Source organism: Nerophis ophidion, linkage group LG07, assembly GCF_033978795.1.
Source record: "Nerophis ophidion isolate RoL-2023_Sa linkage group LG07, RoL_Noph_v1.0, whole genome shotgun sequence".
Classification (NCBI taxonomy): Eukaryota; Metazoa; Chordata; class Actinopteri; order Syngnathiformes; family Syngnathidae; genus Nerophis; species Nerophis ophidion.
In genome coordinates, this window is record NC_084617.1 from 2752966 (window position 1) to 2774178 (window position 21213).

Below are 21213 nucleotides of genomic sequence, written 5' to 3' on the forward strand. Positions count from 1 at the left end.
CACTGGGAGCAGGTGGGTAAAGTGTCTTGCCCAAGGACACAACGGCTTGAACCTGGCACGGCTGATCTACCAACCGAGCTATACCACCCCAGGAGAAAAGGTGAGGCCTTTAATCCCAGGAACACCATCCCTACCGTCAAGCATGGTGGTGGTAGTATTATGCTCTGCCAATGGAACAGTTTGACACCTTTGCTGTAAAGTGACCGCACCCTTAAGTACCATTTTTGGCTTCTCCACCCACCCCTGGAAGAACTTCAGCTCTGAGGGCTGCGGCCCAAAGAAAAACTAAAACTACTGCACAACCTTCCATTATAATAGGAACAATAACAAAAACAGATGTATTAAAGTGACAGGCGTGGTTTCTCCTGGTGTTACCTTCTTCTGCAGAGCGCAGTGGAAGATGAAGATGAACATGCCCTGGAAGGCGTTGAAGGTGGTGAAGAGGTAAGCCATGATGAGAGAGTTCTGGTTGATGAACATGAGCCCAAAGGCCCACGTCAGCCCCAAGAGGAACAGCAGGGTGATGGCCCCTAAGACCCAAGACCTGACCAAAGAACATGAGTACATTAAAATATACTTCATATACGTACACATACTCTAATAGTCAAAGCAAACATGGGATAATTCAGAGGGGTTCACTTCTTCTTTCACTTGTATGCCATTGAGTTAGAGATGCTTGAGTTTTTTCTTGAGGTTTTACTGCTGCCAAGTAAACTATTTTGGGATTTGAATGACATGAAAGTGTACATGACCTCAAAATGCAGAATAAAGACAGATTTTATTTCTTTCTATTGGAAAAAATATCACTTAAAATGTGTAACATTTTAAACATTTAAACAAACTATAAGATCTAAGATGTAAAATATACGTATGTGTATATGTATATATATATATATATATATATATATATACATATATATAAAATATAAATACATATATGTATGTGTGCATATATTTCTAGAGCCTATCTCAGCTGCATTCGGGCGGAAGGCGGAGTACACCCTGGACAAGTCGCCATCTCATTTGAATATGTCAATAATTCATAATAACATTATTTTGATTGATTATTTTTGAGCAATGATAGTTTTAAAAAATCCCACTAAATTTTGGGGGTTATTCATAGAATTATTAAAATTTTTTGTTATTATTATTATTTTTTTAAATCATTGTATTCAGAATATTTATCGCGGCCAATCGGTTCCAGGCCTGACATTGGTAAACAAATAGCAGGATGATTTTCAAGCAATCATCCATCCATCCATTTTCTACCGCTTGTCCCTCCCGGGGTCACAAGGGGGTGCTGGAGCCTATCTCAGCTGCATTCAGGCGGAAGGCGTGTACACTCTGGACAAGTCGCTTGCTCATTTGAATAGGTCAACAATTCATAATACCATTTATTTTGATTAATTGTTTTTGAGCAATGATATCTTAAAAAAATCCCACTAAAATGTTTAGGTTATAAATGGAATTATAAACATTTTTTAATCACATTTTTTTTTTTTTTTTTTTTTAAATCATTGCATTCAGAATACAGTCGTCCCTCATTTATCGCGGCCAATCGGTTCCAGGTCTGACCCTGGTAAACAAATAGCAGGATGATTTTTAAGCAATCAATCATCCATCCATTTTCTACCGCTTGTGCCTCCCGGTGTCGTGGGGGGGAGGGTGGTGCTGGAGCCTATCTCCGCTGCATTTGGGCGGAAGGCGGCGTGCACCCTGGACAAGTCGCCCGGTCATTTGAATAGGTCAATAATTCATAATAACAATAATTTTGATTCATTATTTTTGAGCAATGATAGCTTTAAAAAATCCCACTAAAATTTTGGGGTTATAAATGGAATTATAAAAAATTTTTAATTACATTTTTTTTTTTTTTTTTTTAACCATTGCATTCAGAATACAGTCATCCCTCATTTATCGCGGCCAATCGGTTCCAGGCCTGACATTGGTAAACAAATAGTAGGATGATTTCCAAGCAATCAATCGTCCATCCATTTTCTACCGCTTTTAAATAATTCATGGAATTATTTAAAAAAAAAATGTTAACCATTGCATTCAGAATACAGTCGTCCCTCATTTATCGCGGCCAATCGGTTCCAGGCCTGACCTTGGTAAACAAATAGCAGGATGATTTTTAAGCATCCATTTTCTACCGCTTGTCCCTTCTGGGGGTCGCGGTCGTTTTTACATTGTGTTCTAATGTAAAAAACAAAAATTTTGATGTGATTTTTTTGTATAAATTGTGTACGGTTCGCCGACGTCGAGCGGCACACTTTTAACAATATGATGATGGGGAGAAAAAAAAATAAAAAAAAGAAACTTGAAAAGCTGAAAAGTCCATCTCACTTGATGTTATCCAGGCGGCTGGAGTCAGGCTTGAGCGCCGATGAGTTTCGAATCATCTTGTGTAACGTGATCATCAGCAGGAGGAGGTTGAGCTGCAGAGAAGACGCGGGGAGAGCAATGGAGTCAACGTGCAGCCGAGCGTGCGCCAACGCCGCTCGCTTTCTGCACTCTGGATAACCTCAGAAGTAAGTGTGCAATATTGAAAGGGGGGAGGAGAGGGGGGTGTGGGGGGGTCATCACGCTGGCAGACAGTGAAGTTAATACCATAATAACAAATGAAACGGGTCCAATGAAGCTCCAGATGAAGTAGTTATCCACTCGCAGCCAGCATCTGCAGCGGCACACAGGAGGGCAGAATTAGAAGAGGCGAGGCATGCTGGATTATTACGTGAAGGCTAATCATCAGGCTTTGGCTTCAAGTGTCCTCCCAGCGGCGCTCTCTGCATGTGCGCTATATTGCCAAAAGTATTCAACCACCTGCCTGGACTCACGTACCAACTTGAAGTGCCATCCCATAGGATTCAATATGATGTCCTTTTGCAGCTATTACAGCTTCAACTCCTCCGGGAAGGCTGTCCACAAGGTTGCCGAGAGTGTCTATAGGGAATTTTCCACCATTCTTTTAAAGAGCGCATTGGTGAGATGTTGGTGGAGAAACCCTGACTCTCAGTCTCCGTTCTAATTCATCCCAAAAGTGTTCTATCGGTCAGCACTCTGTGCAGGCCAGTCAAGTTCATCCATACCAGATAATATCATTCATGTCTTTATGGACCTTGCCGTGTTGTCATGTTGGAAGAGGAAGGGGCCCGCTCTAAACTGTTCCCCCAGGTTGGAAGCATGGAATTGTCCAAAAATGTTTTGGTATTGTTGTGTTTGGACCAGATGTTACTCCGAGGGAATTTAAGTTACTGGTCAATCCCAAGTTCTTTTGATGACACATAAACTGAGTTTAAATGATCACCCAGAACAGAATAGGTATTTTGCAATTTAATCCAAAGCTTTGGAGAGACCGACCTTAAAACGACACATTCAAATCGCGTCGCCAAGTTGATCTGAAAACATTACGAAAGTCTTGTCTTCTTCAATATGCCAAAAGCCCCCACCCTTCAGAGCGAATACACAAAAGTATTCAAACACCTGCCTTGACTTACGTACCAACTTGAAGTGCCATCCCACTCCTAACCCATAGGGTTCAATATGATGTCCTTTTTGCAGCTATTACAGCTTCAACTATTCCGGGAAGGCTGTCCACAAGGTTGCCGAGAGTGTCTATAGGGAATTTTCCACCATTCTTTTAAAGAGCGCATTGGTGAGATGTTGGTGGAGAAACCCTGACTCTCAGTCTCCGTTCTAATTCATCCCAAAAGTGTTCTATCGGTCAGGACTCTGTGCAGGCCAGTCAAGTTCATCCATACCAGACAATGTCATTCATGTCTTTATGGACCTTGCCATGTTGTCATGTTGGAAGAGGAAGGGGCCCGCTCTAAACGGTTCCCCCCAGGTTTGGAGCATGGAATTCTCCAAAAATGTTTTGGTATTGTTGCGTTTGGACCAGATATTACTCCAAGGGAATTTAAATTACTGGTCAATCCCAAATTATTTTGATGACACATAAACTGAGTTTAAATGATCACCCAGAACAGAATAGGTATTTTGCAATTTATTCCAAAGCTTTGGAGAGACCGACCTTAAAACAACACATTCAAATCGCGTCGCCAAGTTGATCTGAAAACATTACGAAAGTGTTGTCTTCTTCAATATGCCAAAAGCCCCCACCCTTCAGAGCGAATACACAAAAGTATTCAACCACCTGCCTTGACTCACGTACCAACTTGAAGTGCCATCCCACTCCTAACCCATAGGGTTCAATATGATGTCCTTTTTGCAGCTATTACAGCTTCAACTATTCCGGGAAGGCTGTCCACAAGGTTGCCGAGTGTGTCTATAGGGAATTTTCCACCATTCTTTTAAAGAGCGCATTGGTGAGATGTTGGTGGAGAAACCCTGACTCTCAGTCTCCGTTCTAATTCATCCTAAAAGTGTTCTATCGGTCAGGACTCTGTGCAGGCCAGTCAAGTTCATCCATACCAGACAATGTCATTCATGTCTTTATGGACCTTGCCATGTTGTCATGTTGAAAGAGGAAGGGGCCCGCTCTAAACGGTTCCCCCCAGGTTGGGAGCATGGAATTCTCCAAAAATGTTTTGGTATTGTTCTGTTTGGACCAGATGTTACTCCAAGGGAATTTAAGTTACTGGTCAATCCCAAGTTCTTTTGATGACACATACACTGAGTTTAAATGATCACCCAGAACAGAATAGGTATTTTGCAATTTATTCCAAAGCTTTGGAGGGACCGACCTTAAAACAATACATTCAAATCGCGTCGCCAAGTTGATCTGAAAACATTACGAAATTGTTGTCTTCTTCAATATGCCAAAAGCCCCCACCCTTCAGAGCGAATACACAAAAGTATTCAAGCACCTGCCTCGACTCACGTACGAACTTGAAGTGCCATCCCATTCCTAACCCATAGGGTTCAATATGATGTCCTTTTTGCAGCTATTACAGCTTCAACTCTTCCGGGAAGGCTGTCCACAAGGTTGCCGAGTGTGTCTATAGGGAATTTTCCACCATTCTTTTAAAGAACGCATTGGTGAGATGTTGGTGGAGAAACCCTGACTCTGAGTCTCCGTTCTAATTCATCCCAAAAGTGTTCTATCGGTCAGGACTCTGTGCAGGCCAGTCAAGTTCATCCATACCAGACAATGTCATTCATGTCTTTATGGACGTTGTCATGTTGGAAGAGGAAGGGGCCCGCTCTAAACGGTTCCCCCCAGGTTGGAAGCATGGAATTGTCCAAAAATGTTTTGGTACTGTTGCGTTTGGACCAGATGTTACCCCGAGGGAATTTAAGTTACTGGTCAATCCCAAGTTCTTTTGATGACACATAAACTGAGTTTAAATGATCACCCAGAACAGAATAGGTATTTTGCAATTTATTCCAAAGCTTTGGAGAGACCGACCTAAAAACAACACATTCAAATCGCGTCGCCAAGTTGATCTGAAAACATTACGAAAGTGTTGTCTTCTTCAATATGCCAAAAGCCCCCACCCTTCAGAGCGAATACACAAAAGTATTCAACCACCTGCCTTGACTCACGTACCAACTTGAAGTGCCATCCCATTCCTAACCCATAGGGTTCAATATGATGTCCTTTTTGCAGCTATTACAGCTTCAACTATTCCGGGAAGGCTGTCCACAAGGTTGCCGAGTGTGTCTATAGGGAATTTTCCACCATTCTTTTAAAGAGCGCATTGGTGAGATGTTGGTGGAGAAACCCTGACTCTGAGTCTCCGTTCTAATTCATCCCAAAAGTGTTCTATCGGTCAGGACTCTGTGCAGGCCAGTCAAGTTCATCCACACCAGACAATGTCATTCATGTCTTTATGGACCTTGCCATGTTGTCATGTTGGAAGAGGAAGGGGCCCGCTCTAAACTGTTCCCACCAGGTTGGGAGCATGGAATTGTCCAAAAATGTTTTGGTACTGTTGCGTTTGGACCAGATGTTACTCCGAGGGAATTTAAGTTACTGGTCAATCCCAAGTTCTTTTGATGACACATAAACTGAGTTTAAATGATCACCCAGAACAGAATAGGTATTTTGCAATTTATTCCAAAGCTTTGGAGGGACCGACCTTAAAACAACACATTCAAATCGCGTCGCCAAGTTGATCTGAAAACATTACGAAAGTGTTGTCTTCTTCAATATGCCAAAAGCCCCCACCCTTCAGAGCGAATACACAAAAGTATTCAACCACCTGCCTTGACTCACGTACCAACTTGAAGTGCCATCCCATTCCTAACCCATAGGGTTCAATATGATGTCCTTTTGCAGCTATTACAGCTTCAACTCTTCCGGGAAGGCTGTCCACAAGGTTGCCGAGTGTGTCTATAGGGAATTTTCCACCATTCTTTTAAAGAGCGCATTGGTGAGATGTTGGTGGAGAAACCCTGACTCTGAGTCTCCGTTCTAATTCATCCCAAAAGTGTTCTATCGGTCAGGACTCTGTGCAGGCCAGTCAAGTTCATCCATACCAGACAATGTCATTCATGTCTTTATGGACCTTGCCATGTTGTCATGTTGGAAGAGGAAGGGGCCCGCTCTAAACGGTTCCCCCCAGGTTGGGAGCATGGAATTGTCCAAAAATGTTTTGGTACTGTTGCGTTTGGACCAGATGTTACCCCGAGGGAATTTAAGTTACTGGTCAATCCCAAATTCTTTTGATGACACATAAACTGAGTTTAAATGATCACCCAGAACAGAATAGGTATTTTGCAATTTATTCCAAAGCTTTGGAGAGACTGACCTTAAAACAACACATTCAAATCGCGTCGCCAAGTTGATCTGAAAACATTACGAAAGTGTTGTCTTCTTCAATATGCCAAAAGCCCCCACCCTTCAGAGCGAATACACAAAAGTATTCAACCACCTGCCTTGACTTACGTACCAACTTGAAGTGCCATCCCACTCCTAACCCATAGGGTTCAATATGATGTCCTTTTTGCAGCTATTACAGCTTCAACTATTCCGGGAAGGCTGTCCACAAGGTTGCCGAGTGTGTCTATAGGGAATTTTCCACCATTCTTTTAAAGAGCGCATTGGTGAGATGTTGGTGGAGAAACCCTGACTCTCAGTGTCCGTTCTAATTCATCCCAAAAGTGTTCTATCGGTCAGGACTATGTGCAGGCCAGTCAAGTTCATCCATACCAGACAATGTCATTCATGTCTTTATGGACCTTGCCATGTTGTCATGTTGGAAGAGGAAGGGGCCCGCTCTAAACGGTTCCCCCCAGGTTGGGAGCATGGAATTCTCCAAAAATGTTTTGGTATTGTTGTGTTTGGACCAGGTGTTACTCCAAGGGAATTTAAGTTACTGGTCAATCCCAAATTATTTTGATGACACATAAACTGAGTTTAAATGATCACCCAGAACAGAATAGGTATTTTGCAATTTATTCCAAAGCTTTGGAGAGACCGACCTAAAAACAACACATTTAAATTGTGTCTCCAAGTTGATCTGAAAACATTACGAAAGTGTTGTCTTCTTCAATATGCCAATATGCTACTCCCCACATGCCCAAACTCAAGGTAACTCACAGTGTACCATCGGTCACGAGATGGAGAAAAAATAGAGTACAAATGGAAACAACTAGCTATTTCGAATATGACTATAGAAAGAAATAACTCTTAAATATGTATATATGTAGATATCTATCTCCGTCAGTATCCTGGAGCATTCAAAGTTCCTTTCACTGGAACTAAGGGGCCAAGCCCAACTCCTGAAAAACAACCCCACACCTTAATTTCTCCTGCACCAAATTTGACACTAATGCAGTCCGAAATGTAGCGTTCTCCTGATAACATCTAAACCCAAACTGGGCCATCAGATTGCCAGATGGAAAAACGTGAGAAGGTGTGCCCACTGCTCTAAAATCCGGATCACACGCCTCGCATTGGACTTGGCGATGTATGGCTTAGATGCAGCTGCCCGGCCATGGAAACCCGTTCCATGAAGCTGCCTGTGTACTGTACGTGGGCTAATTGGAAGGTCACATGAAGTCAGTTTACGTGGCCTACCATTTGGTTGCTGTTGTTCCCCAAACTCTTCACCTTTCTTATAATAAAGCCGAAGTTTGGAGCTCTGTAGCAAGTGACTGTCCAGAAAGTATTTGCACTATGCTGACCTCTCTCTGTCAGTCTATGTGGCCTACAACTTGGTGGCTGAGTTGCTGTTGTTCCCAAACTCTTCCACTTTCTTACAATAAAGTTGACTTTGGACTATTTAGGAGCGAAGAAATATTAAGTCTGGATTTGTTGCACAGGTGGCATCCTATGAGAGTTACACGCTGGAAATCACTGAAAGCGGCCCGTTCTTTCAAGTCAAGTTTGGCCAAGTTTGGTTGGGTGACCAAACACTTTTGTCAATACAGTGCAGGTTGGCAGCTCGGGAAGGAGGCTACTTCTCAATGGGGCACGTACGCTTTCTTGGTGCCGTAGCTCCTGTAGTCGATGGCCGCCGAGATGCCCACCACCAGCGCGGGGAAGCAGTAGCCGCACAGGTAGTAGTACTTCTTGCGGGAGTACTCGCTCTCGAAGACCTCCACCAGCATGAGGTAGAGCTGCACGCCCTCCAGGCACATCCAGGAGAAGGCAGCCAGGAAGAAGAAGTGCAGGAGTCCGGCGAAGATGGGACAGGCGATCTGGAGGCAGGGAGGGGAGGAAGAGGAAGAAGCACAGCAGGGGGGCAGTGACTCCGGAGTCAAAACATACAAACCCTGTTTCCATATGAGTTGGGAATTTGTGTTAGATGTAAATATAAACGGAATACAATGATTTGCAAATCCTTTTCAACCCATATTGGGTATAAAAGCAGCTTCCATGAAACGTCAAGTAATTCACAAACAAGGATGGGTTGAGGGTCACCACTTTGTAAGCAAATTGTCGAACAGTTTTAGAACAACATTTCTCAACGAGCTATTGCAAGGAATTTAGGGATTTTACCATCTACGGTCCATACAATGATCAAAAAGTTCAGAGAATCTGGAGAAATCACTGCACGTAAGCCATGATATTACTGACCTTTGATCCCTCAGGCGGTACTGCATCAAAAACCGACATCAGTGTGTAAAGGATATCACCACATGGGCTCAGGAACACATCATAAAACCACTGTCAGTAACTACAGTCGGTCGCTACATCTGTAAGTGCAAGTTAAAACTCTACTTTGCAAAGCCAAACCCATTTATCAACAACACCCAGGAACGCCGCCGGCTTCGCTGGGCCCGAGCACTTCTAAGATGAAGTGAAGTGAATTATATTTATATAGCGCTTTTCTCGAATGACTCAAAGCACTTTACATAGTGAAACCCAATATCTAAGTTACATTCAAACCAGTGTGGGTGGCACTGGGGGCAGATGGGTAAAGTGTCTTGCCCAAGGACACAACGGCAGTGACTAGATTGGCGGGAGCGGGAATCGAACCTGCAACCCTCAAGTTGCTGTCACGGCCACTCTACCAACCGAGCTATGCCGCCCCACAAGATGGGACTGATGCAAAGTGGAAAAGTGTTCTGTGGTCTGACGAGTCCACATTTCAAATTATATTTGGAAACAGAGGAGAACAAAGAGGAAAATAACCATTCAGATTGTAATAGGCGTAAAGTTGAAAAGCCAGCATGTGTGATGGTATGGGGGTGCATTAGTGCCCAAGGCATGGGTAACTTACACATCTGTGAAGGCACCATTAATGCTGAAAGGTACATACAGGTTTTGGAGCAACATATGTTGTCATCCAAGCAACGTTATCATGGACGCCCCTGCTTATTTTAGCAAGACAATGCCAAGCTACGGGTTACAACAGCGTGGTTTCGTAGTAAAAGGGTGCAGGTACTTTCCTGGCCCGCCTGCAGTCCAGACCTGTCTCCCATGGAAAATGTGTGGCGCATTATGAAGCGTAAAATAGGACAGCGGAGACCCCGGACTGTTGAAGGACTGAAGCTCTACATAAAACAGGAATGGGAAAGAATTCCACTTTCAAAGCTTCAACAATTAGTTTCCTCAGTTCCCAAACGTTTATTGTAACAGTTTGAGATGCTACCTCAGTAGAAGCATTTAAGTCTCACCTTAAAACTCATTTGTATACTCTAGCCTTTAAATAGACTCCCTTTTTAGACCAGTTGATCTGCCGTTTCTTTTCTTTTTCTCCTATGTCCCACTCTCCCTTGTGGAGGGGGTCCGGTCCGATCCGGTGGCCATGTACTGCTCGCCTGTGTATCGGCTGGGGACATCTCTGCGCTGCTGATCCGCCTCGACATCTCTGCGCTGCTGATCCGCCTCCGCTTGGGATGGTTTCCTGCTGGCTCCGCTGTGAACGGGACTCTCGCTGCTGTGTTGGATCCGCTTTGGACTGGACTCTCGCGACTGTGTTGGATCCATTATGGATTGAACTTTCACAGTATCATGTTAGACCCGCTCGACATCCATTGCTTTCCTCCTCTCCAAGGTTCTCATAGTCATCATTGTCACCGACGTCCCACTGGGTGTGAGTTTTTCCTTGCCCTTATGTGGGCCTACCGAGGATGTCGTAGTGGTTTGTGCAGCCCTTTGAGACACTAATGATTTAGGGCTATATAAGTAAACATTGTGAATTGAATTATATTTATATAGCGCTTTTCTCTAGTGACTCAAAGCGCTTTACATAGTGAAACCCAATATCTAAGGTACATTTAAAGCAGTGTGGGTGGCACTGGGAGCAGGTGGGTAAAGTGTCTTGCCCAAGGACACAACGGCAGTGATTAGGATGGCACAAGCGGGAATTGAACCTGCAACCCTCAAGTTGCTGGCACGGCCACTCTACCAACCGAGCTATGCCGCCCCAAACATTGATTGAGTGTTGTTAAAAGAAAAGGTGATGTAACACAGTGGTGAACATGCCCTTTCCCAACTACTTTGGCACCTGTTGCAGCCATGAAATTCTAAGTTAATTATTATTTGCAAAAAAAAAAACAAAGTTTATGAGTTTGAACATCGAATATCTAGTTTTTTTTAGTGTTCTGTTTATATTGTTGTATCTGCTGCTTTAATGTCTTTAATGTCCTCTGTGTTCTTTGATGTTTGATGTTTCCCTCTTACACACATGACTGTCCAGAGTCGAGACCCAGGATGGACCGCTCGTCGGGACCCAGGATGGACCGCTCGCCTGTATCGGTTGGGGACATCTCTACGCTGCTGATCCGCTTGAGATGGTTTCCTGTGGACGGGACTCTCACTGCTGTGTTGGAGCCACTATGGATTGAACTTTCACAGTATCATGTTAGACCCGCTCGACATCCATTGCTTTCGGTCCCCTAGAGGGGGGGGGGTTGCCCACATCTGAGGTCCTCTCCAAGGTTTCTCATAGTCAGCATTGTCACTGGCGTCCCACTGAATGTGAATTCTCCCTGCCCACTGGGTGTGAGTTTTCCTTGCCCTTTTGTGGGTTCTTCCGAGGATGTCGTAGTCGTAATGATTTGTGCAGTCCTTTGAGACATTTGTGATTTGGGGCTATATAAATAAACATTGATTGATTGATTGATTGGAAGAGGGATGTGTACTATGGCTATGAGATGTTGTTTTTTTTTTGTTTTTTTTTTCCCTTGGCCTCAGTCTGCACCCCCACTCCAGGGCCTAGGCTAAGACCGATTTTTTTAATTTTATTTTAATCTTCTATTTTTTTCTCCTCCCCCCCTGTTTACCTGTATGTCATCTTTTTTGTAAGGGGCGCTGGAAGCCGGCAGACCCGTCAGTGATCCTGTTCTGTCTCCCTGTAATGTTTGTCTGATCTTGAATGGGATTGTGCTGAAAATTGTAATTTTCCTGACGGAATAAATAAAGTACTATCTAATCTAATATTTACATCTAACACAATTTCCCAACTCATATGGAAACGGGGTTTGTATAATTGTCAGGTTATTGAGGGAAGGCTCTCAGTTAAAGGCTCGAGGACGACACGGACTACTCACAAGGTAGTCGGTCTTGTCGATGCCGACCAGGAAGAGCAGCTCGGCGATGAAGAGGTTGACGTAGAGGTTCTTGTGGATGGTGTTGCGGTCGGTCTGCAGGCCGCGCAGGAAGCAGAAGGTGGAGATGCAGATGGCGAGGCACACCAGCGAGATGACGATGCCCACCCAGGTGATGACCAGCAGGATCAGCTCCTGCATCTGGCCCTGGAACTGCAGCAACACAACAGTACAAAAAACATTCCTTTATTGAATATTTGTAAATATCTACACGGAGCTAAAGTGTGAAGACAAGAGACCAGAAGTCCTGAGTGAAAGGGAACAAAAAAAAGGACATTGAAATTCATGCCGACGTCAGCCTGAAAAAGCAGGACAGGAATTTGCCAGCGTCTTTAAATGTCGGCTTGAAGGACCAAGAGAGAAAGGGAGAGAAATATTTCAAAACAAAGAGCTTGTCGAGCCCGGAGAGAGCAGGCGTTAATGTGCGCACATCTGCATTAATTACTGCTTGTCCATTAGCTGCAGGACGTTTCCCTCATCACTGATCAGGAAAATTAACAATAAATTACCCTTTCACTTCTAATACTCTCACATTCATTATGTTGGCGGAAACATTAACAAAAGAAGCAATCCGACAGTATCAATTTTCCGCACTTTTGTGTGTGTTTTAAACATTCATAAAATGTTTATAAAGTCAGTAAATATGTTCCTGGACACTTGAGGACTTTGAATATGACCAATGTATGATCCTGGAACTACTTGGTATCACATCCATAGCTAAATGTGTAGTATCGTCCAAAACTAATGTGACGTATCAAAGAAGAGAAGAATAAGTGATTATTACATTTGGACGGAAGTTTGGGTAGAGCATGTTAAAACAGAAATGAGCATGACACCTACCCTTTATATCAGTATTTTTAAACTATATTATTATTGGTTTATTAGGTATAATATTTTATTGTATGATCCTGTAACTACTTGGTGTCAGATCAATACCTAAATGTGTGGTATCATCCACAACTAATGTAAAGTATCAAAGAAGAGAAGAATAACTGATTATAACATTTTTACAGAAGTGTAGATAGAACATGTTAAAACAGAAAAGAGCGAGACACCTACCCTTTATATCAGTATTTTTTAACTATATTATTATTGGTTTATTAGGTATAATATTCCATTGTATGATCCTGTAACTACTTGGTGTCAGATCAATACCTAAATGTGTGGTATCATCCACAACTAATGTGACGTTTCAAAGAAGAGAAGAATAAGTGATTATTACATTTGGACAGAAGTTTAGATAGAACATGTTAAAACAGAAAAGAGCGAGACACCTACCCTTTATATCAGTATTTTTTAACTATATTATTATTGGTTTATTAGGTATAATATTTTATTGTATGATCCTGTAACTACTTGGTATCACATCCATACCCAAATGTGTGGTATCATTCAAAACTAATGTGACGTATCAAAGAAGAGAAGAATAAGTGATTATTACATTTGGACAGAAGTTTAGGTAGAGCATGTTAAAACAGAAAAGAGCATGACACCTACCCTTTATATCAGTATTTTTAAACTATTTTATTATTGGTTTATTAGGTATAGTATTTTATTGTATGATCCTGTAACTATTTGGTATCGCATCCATACCTAAATGTGTGGTATCATCCAAAACTAATGTGACGTATCAAAGAAGAGAAGAATAATTGATTATTACATTTGGACAGAAGTTCAGATAGAACATGTTAAAACAGAAAAGAGCTTGACACCTACCCTTTATATCAGTATTTTTTAACTATATTATTATTGGTTTATTAGGTATAATATTTTATTGTATGATCCTGTAACTACTTGGTATCGCATCCATACCTAAATGTGTGGTATCATTCAAAACTAATGTGACGTATCAAAGAAGAGAAGAATAAGTGATTATTACATTTGGACAGAAGTTTAGATAGAACATGTTAAAACAGGAAAGAGCGAGACACCTAACCTTTATATCAGTATTTCTTAACCATGTTATTATTGGTTAATTAGATATAATATTTTATTGCATGATCCTGTAACTACTTGGTATCGGATCAATACCTAAATGTGTGGTATCATCCAAAACTAATGTGACGTATCAAAGAAGAGAAGAATAAGTGATTATTACATTTGGACAGAAGTTTAGATAGAACATGTTAAAACAGAAAAGAGCGTGACACCTACCCTTTATATCAGTATTTTTTAACTATATTATTATTGGTTTATTAGGTATAATATTTTATTGTAGGATCCTGTAACTACTTGGGATCGGATCAATACCTAAATGTGTGGTATAATCCAAAACTAATGTGACGTATCAAAGAAGAGAAGAATAAGTGATTATTACATTGGACAGAAGTTTAGATAGAACATGTTAAAACAGAAAAGAGCGTGACACCTACCCTTTATATCAGTATTTTTTAACTATATTATTATTGGTTTATTAGATATAATATTTTATTGTATGATCCTGTAACTAATTGGTATCCCATCCATACCTAAATGTGTGGTATCATCCACAACTAATGTAAAGTATCAAAGAAGAGAAGAATAAGTGATTATAACATTTTAACAGAAGTGTAGATAGAACATGTTAAAACAGAAAATAAGCAGATATTAACAGTAAACGAATAAGTAGATTAATGATCCATTTTTTACAGGTTGTCCCTCCTAATGTGTAGAAAATAATAGGTGTATAAATGACACAATATGTTACTGCATACGTCAGCAGACTAATTAGGTGCCTTTAATTGTTTACTTACTACTAAAAGACAAGTTGTCTAGTATTTTCACTATTTTATTTAAAGATAAAACTACAATAATAAACATATGTTTCATGTACCCTAAGATTTTTTGGTTAAAGTATAGCCAATAATTCAATTTATTGAGGTCCCCTTTATTTAGAGAAGTACCGAAAAGTACCAAAATACATCTGGTACCGATACCAAAATATTGGTATGGGGACAAGACTAATACACACACACACCAAGCACCCATTGACAAAAAAAAAAAAATAGATTGGCGCCTATGTACACAACTATGAAGGAGCTGGTCTGAGAAGTAAAATATGTTCATATGTTGTTAATATTCGGTGTTTTATTGTTCATAGTTAATATTGTTGTCAGAGTTAGTTTGTGATGAACCCCAAGATGCAGAGATGGAGGCAGGCATCGAGTAAGAAAACATGATTTAATGATTTAATTTAACACTAAGACAAAACCAAACAAAAGGGTACAACAAAAAGCGAGCACAAGGTGGATAACAAACTAAAAGAACTAGCGTGGGAGCGAGACAACAAAAGAAGCTTAGCATGGAAGCTAGCAAAAACCCCAAGAGCCTAGCGTGGAAGCTAGCGTGTAGCGAGCAGGAAAACAGAAGTCGTTACGTGTTGTACAAAGACAAATTGAAAACAGGGAACAAAAGACAGAAAGCTACAAACTGCTACCGAAATATAGCTTACCGTTACGCTGCAATGGCACGACATGACAGGAACGACAATACAGAAGTGACAATGATCCAGCACTGACTGAATGGGAAGACAAGTCTAAATAGGAGTGGGCTGATTGACACCAGGTGTGGCCAGGTGCCAATCAGCCGCAGCTGAGGGGACACAGCACTCAGGGAGAAGAACAGGAAACAGACAAAATAAGAGTGCTGACAAGAACTAAAGACAGAAAATACTACACACACAGAGGAAAAACTAAAACACAAACAAACTGTCAGGGGGCAAGCCCGACAATTGTAAACCCCACTTTCTTTATTATCATGTACATTTTGGGTGTCCCATTCAGAGAAAAAACTGTTGACTTCTATTGCGTCTCGTAATACAGTAATTGGCCTTGATGGGAAGTAGGTCATGTGGAAGAAAGGAAGTACTCACGTCGCTGTCATGGTGAGTCATGAGCAGGGCAAAGTTGGTGAGGTGGCTGCAGGAGCAGGTGGTGTGGGTGTTGTTGGTGTCCAGCAGCCTGCAGCCCTGCGTGGACCACTGGCCAGTCATCGTGCGCTCCGAGTAGTTCCAGAAGGAGCAGTTCGGGCTGAAGTAGTTCTCCAACTGGAAGGGGGGAAAAAAAACCTTAACAAACATGTTTCCCAGACTATTTTATGAAGTCTTTATAAACACTTTTATCCATGCATTTTTGGCCTTTCATCAACACTTAAATGTAGCTTTGTTGTCCTTTTGGAAAACTGTCTATTTTCATGTTGATATTCTGGTAAAAGTGAAAATAACGCTGAGGTGCAGGTTTTGTAGAATGTATTTTCATGTATTAAAAGGGCTAGCTATTGATACAAAAAAATATAATTACAAAGTTGCAATGAAAACTCTTATAAAACTAACAAATAAATATAGAAAATATTTTTTAAATAATTTATAAACTCAGTTTTGGGTAAAGATAATGCAAAATATAAAAGAGAAACAAAGTGCATGATATATTTTTGGAAAACTTAAATAAATCTGAACAATTTTATATATATATATATATATATATATATATTATACACAAGGACATATATATACACACACAAATATATACACACACGCACATATATATTTATATACATATATATTTATACACATATATATATCTGCAATGAGGTGGCCACTTATATATATATGTATGTATATATATATATATATATATATATATATATATGCAACATATATATATATATATGTGTGTATATATATATATATATAGATACACACACACACAAACATATATATTTGTGTGTGTATATATTTATATGTGTGTGTATATATATATATACAGTATATATATATGTGTGTGTGTATTTATATATATATATGTATATATATATATATATATATATATATATATATATATCCATCCATCCATCCATCCATTTTCTACCGCTTATTCCCTTTCGGGGTCGCGGGGGGCGCTGGTGCCTATCTCAGCTACAATCGGGCGGAAGGCGGGGTACACCCTGGACAAGTCGCCACCTCATCGCAGGGCCAACACAGATAGACAACATTCACACTCACATTCACACACTAGGGCCAATTTAGTGTTGCCAATCAACCTATCCCCAGGTGCATGTCTTTGGAAGTGGGAGGAAGCCGGAGTACCCGGAGGGAACCCACACATTCACGGGGAGAACATGCAAACTCCACACAGAAAGATCCCGAGCCTGGATTTGAACCCAGGACTGCAGGATCTATATAGACACAAATATAAGTGTCTATATATATGTATATATATAGACAAATATATATGTGTATATGTATATATACATATATACATATATATACACACATATATATATATACAACATATATATGTATATACATATAGATACACACACACAAACATATATATTTGTGTGTGTATATATTTATATGTGTGTGTGTGTATATATATATATATATACATATATATATATATATATATATATATATATGTGTGTGTATTTTTATATATATATGTATATATATATATAGACACAAATATAAGTGTCTATATATATGTATATATATATAGGCAAATATATATGTGTATATGTATATATACATATATACATACATACATACATGTATAGATACATACAGTATACATATATACACACACACACACACATATATACACACATATATGTATATATATATATATATATATATATATATATATATATATATATATATATAAATATATATATATATATATATATATATATATATATATATATATATTTCAAGTGTTGACAGGGACATGTTCATGCGGACACGGCGTGTCGCCCGGCAGCACCTGGAGATGTCTGAGCGTGAAGACCACAGGCTCGGTGAGGAACACCCGGCTGGACTCTTTGTTGATGGAGGCGGAGATGACGTGAGAGTTGACGGCCAGGCGCCGCCGAGCGTGGCCGGAGTGGGCGTCCATCTTGACGGTGGCGTTCTGGGTGGACAGGAAGGCGCCCAGGTGCTTGTACAGGATGAAGACCACCTTGACTTGCCCTGTGGAGACATTTGGAGGGATAACCCAACAACAACAACAACAAATGGCGGCGTAATATGGTAATGGCGGCGAGAGTGACGGCCCGAGACAAAGAGAGGGAGTCAGTGAAGGTTAGAATGATGGCGAGGAGCGTTTCATTTGGGAGAGACAGATTTCAAGTGGAGGGCAATGGAACATTCATCCCTCAACACATCTCTTATTATTCCATATGAATATTTCATGTGCGTTTGTTTCAATCATTCTAATCTGCTTCTCGCCGCCCAGCCCGGCCCAGACAGCCACGGGAGATTGGAAGGGGGGAGATGGCGCCCGGGAGGAGGAGATAGTCATCTACATGCCTATTCTATTAGGAGCGCTGTTAAGAAAGCAGCAAGGGAAAGAAATACATTCTCTCTGCGCCTTTGTTAATCTGATTAGACGCCGATGGTGACGCACTAACTGCGCGCGCGGCAGAGAAGGCAGAGTGGGGAGAGCGAGCAGGCTGACCGTTACGACTGTACTGCTTGATGGTGGACGCCGACAGATGGATGGTGCTGTCGTTGCCGTCGCTGAGCGGGAAGGACAAACTCTGCAGGTCCATCTCCGTGTTCAGGACGTGCACCTCCAGGTCTGCATGGGGGAGGGGGGGGGGGGGGGACGGCATGTTTACATTCAACATGACATGACAGTGTCCCTGAACGCAACTTTAGTCCTTCAACTAGACCAGGGGTCGGCAACTCTAAATGTTGAAAGAGCCATAATATAAAGCCAAAAATACCACACAAAAATGCTTCTGTAGCTGAAAAGAATTTCAAAGTTCTATATAAGTTTTATAATGAAGGCAACACATGATACAAGTGTCTATATTTGTTATATTAGCCTACTATCAAAATGACTTTAAAAGTCTTATAATGAAGACAACACATAATACAAGTGTCTATATTAGTTATATTAGCCTATCATCAAAATGACTTTAAAAGTCTTATAATGAAGACAACACATAATACAAGTGTCTATATTAGTTATGTTAGCCTTCTATCAAAATTACTTTAACAGTCTTATAATGAAGACAACACATGACACAAGTGTCTATATTAGTTATGTTAGCCTTCTATCAAAATTACTTTAAAAGTCTTATAATGAAGACAACACATGACACAAGTGTCTATATTAGTTATGTTAGCCTACAATCAAAATAACTTTAACAGTCTTATAATGAAGGCAACACATGATGTAAGTGTCTATATTAGCTTACTACCAAAAAGACTTTAAAAGTCTTATACAAGTGTTATAATGAAGACAACACATGATGTAAGTGTCTATATTAGTTATATTAGCCTACTATCAAAATGACTTTAAAAGTCTTATAATGAAGACAACACATGATGTAAGTGTCTATATTAGTTATGTTAGCCTTCTATCAAAATTACTTTAAAAGTCTTATAATGAAGACAACACATGACACAAGTGTCTATATTAGTTATGTTAGCCTTCTATCAAAATTACTTTAAAAGTCTTATAATGAAGACAACACATGACACAAGTGTCTATATTAGTTATGTTAGCCTACAATCAAAATAACTTTAACAGTCTTATAATGAAGGCAACACGTGATGTAAGTGTCTATATTAGCTTACTACCAAAAAGACTTTAAAAGTCTTATACAAGTCTTATAATGAAGACAACACATGATGAAAGTGTCTATATTAGTTATATTAGCCTACTATCAAAATGATTTCAAAAGTCTTATAATGAAGACAACACATGACACAAGTGTCTATATTAGTTATGTTAGCCTACTATCAAAATGACTTTAAAAGTCTTATAATGAAGACAACACATTATACAAGTGTCTATGTCAGTTATGTTAGCCTACCATCAAAATTACTTTAAAAGTCTTATAATGAAGACAACACATTATACAAGTGTCTATATTAGTTATATTAGCCTACTATCAAAATGACTTTAAAAGTCTTATAATGAAGGCAACACATGATGTGTCTATATTAGCTTACTACCAAAAAGACTTTAAAAGTCTTATACAAGTGTTATAATGAAGACAACACATGATGTAAGTGTCTATATTAGTTATATTAGCCTACTATCAAAATGACTTTAAAAATCTTATAATGAAGGCAACACAGGACACAAGTGTCTATATTAGTTATGTTAGCCTACTATCAAAATGACTTTAAAAGTCTTATAATGAAGGCAACACATGATGTAAGTGTCTATATTAGCTTACTACCAAAAAGACTTTAAAAGTCGTATATAAGTGTTATAATGAAGACAACACATGATGTAAGTGTCTAGATTAGTTATATTAGCCTACTATCAAAATGACTTTAAAAATCTTATAATGAAGGCAACACATTATACAAGTGTCTATATTAGTTATGTTAGCCTACTATCAAAATGACTTTAAAAGTCTTATAATGAAGGCAACACATGATGTAAGTGTCTATTTTAGCTAACTACCAAAAAGACTTTAAAAGTCTTATACAAGTGTTATAATGAAGACAACACATGACACAAGTGTGTATATTAGTTATATTAGCCTACTATCAAAATGACTTTAAAAGTCTTATAATGAAGACAACACATTATACAAGTGTCTATGTTAGTTATATTAGCCTACCATCAAAATTACTTTAAAAGTTTTATAATGGAGGCAACACATGATGTAAGTGTCTATATTAGCTTATTACCAAAAATACTTTAGAAGTCTCATACAAGTCTTATAATGAAGACAACACATGATGTAAGTGTTTATATTAGCCTACTATCAAAATGACACTAAAAGTCTTGTATAAGTGCTCTAATGAAGACAACACATGATGTAAGTGTCTATATTAGTTATGTTAGCCTACTATCAAAATGACTTTAAAAGTCTTATAATGAAGACAACACATAACACAAGTGTCTATATTAATTATGTTAGCCTACTATCAAAATTACTTTAAAAGTCTTATAATGAAGACAACACATTATACAAGTGTCTATATTAGCTTACTACCAAAAAGACTTTAAAAGTCTTATACAAGTCTTATAATGAAGACAACACGTGATGTAAGTGTCTATATTAGTTATATTAGCCTACTATCAAAATGACTTTAAAAGTCTTATAATGAAGACAACACATGATGTAAGTGTCTATATTAGTTATATTAGCCTACTATCAAAATGACTTTAAAAGTCTTATAATGAAGGCAACACATGATGTAAGTGTCTGTATTAGCTTACTACCAAAAATACTTTAAAAGTCTTATACAAGTGTTATAATGAAGACAACACATGATGTAAGTGTCTATATTAGTTATAT

General features: G+C 39.5%; 1 protein-coding gene across 6 annotated transcripts in view; it reads right to left on the bottom strand.

Moving 5' to 3' along the window:
• Positions 1–21213, bottom strand: part of adgrl1a (adhesion G protein-coupled receptor L1a) — a 502860-nt gene that overhangs the window by 27009 nt on the left and 454638 nt on the right. For all 6 annotated transcript variants that reach the window (XM_061905195.1, XM_061905196.1, XM_061905201.1 and 3 more), the window contains 8 exons: positions 18399–18521; positions 17706–17911; positions 15818–15991; positions 11911–12120; positions 8390–8610; positions 2611–2677; positions 2347–2438; positions 376–544 (listed from right to left, as the gene is read on the bottom strand). In XM_061905195.1, coding sequence (XP_061761179.1) covers positions 376–544; positions 2347–2438; positions 2611–2677; positions 8390–8610; positions 11911–12120; positions 15818–15991; positions 17706–17911; positions 18399–18521 — 1262 coding nt within the window. The remainder of the gene's footprint in view (positions 1–375; positions 545–2346; positions 2439–2610; positions 2678–8389; positions 8611–11910; positions 12121–15817; positions 15992–17705; positions 17912–18398; positions 18522–21213) is intronic.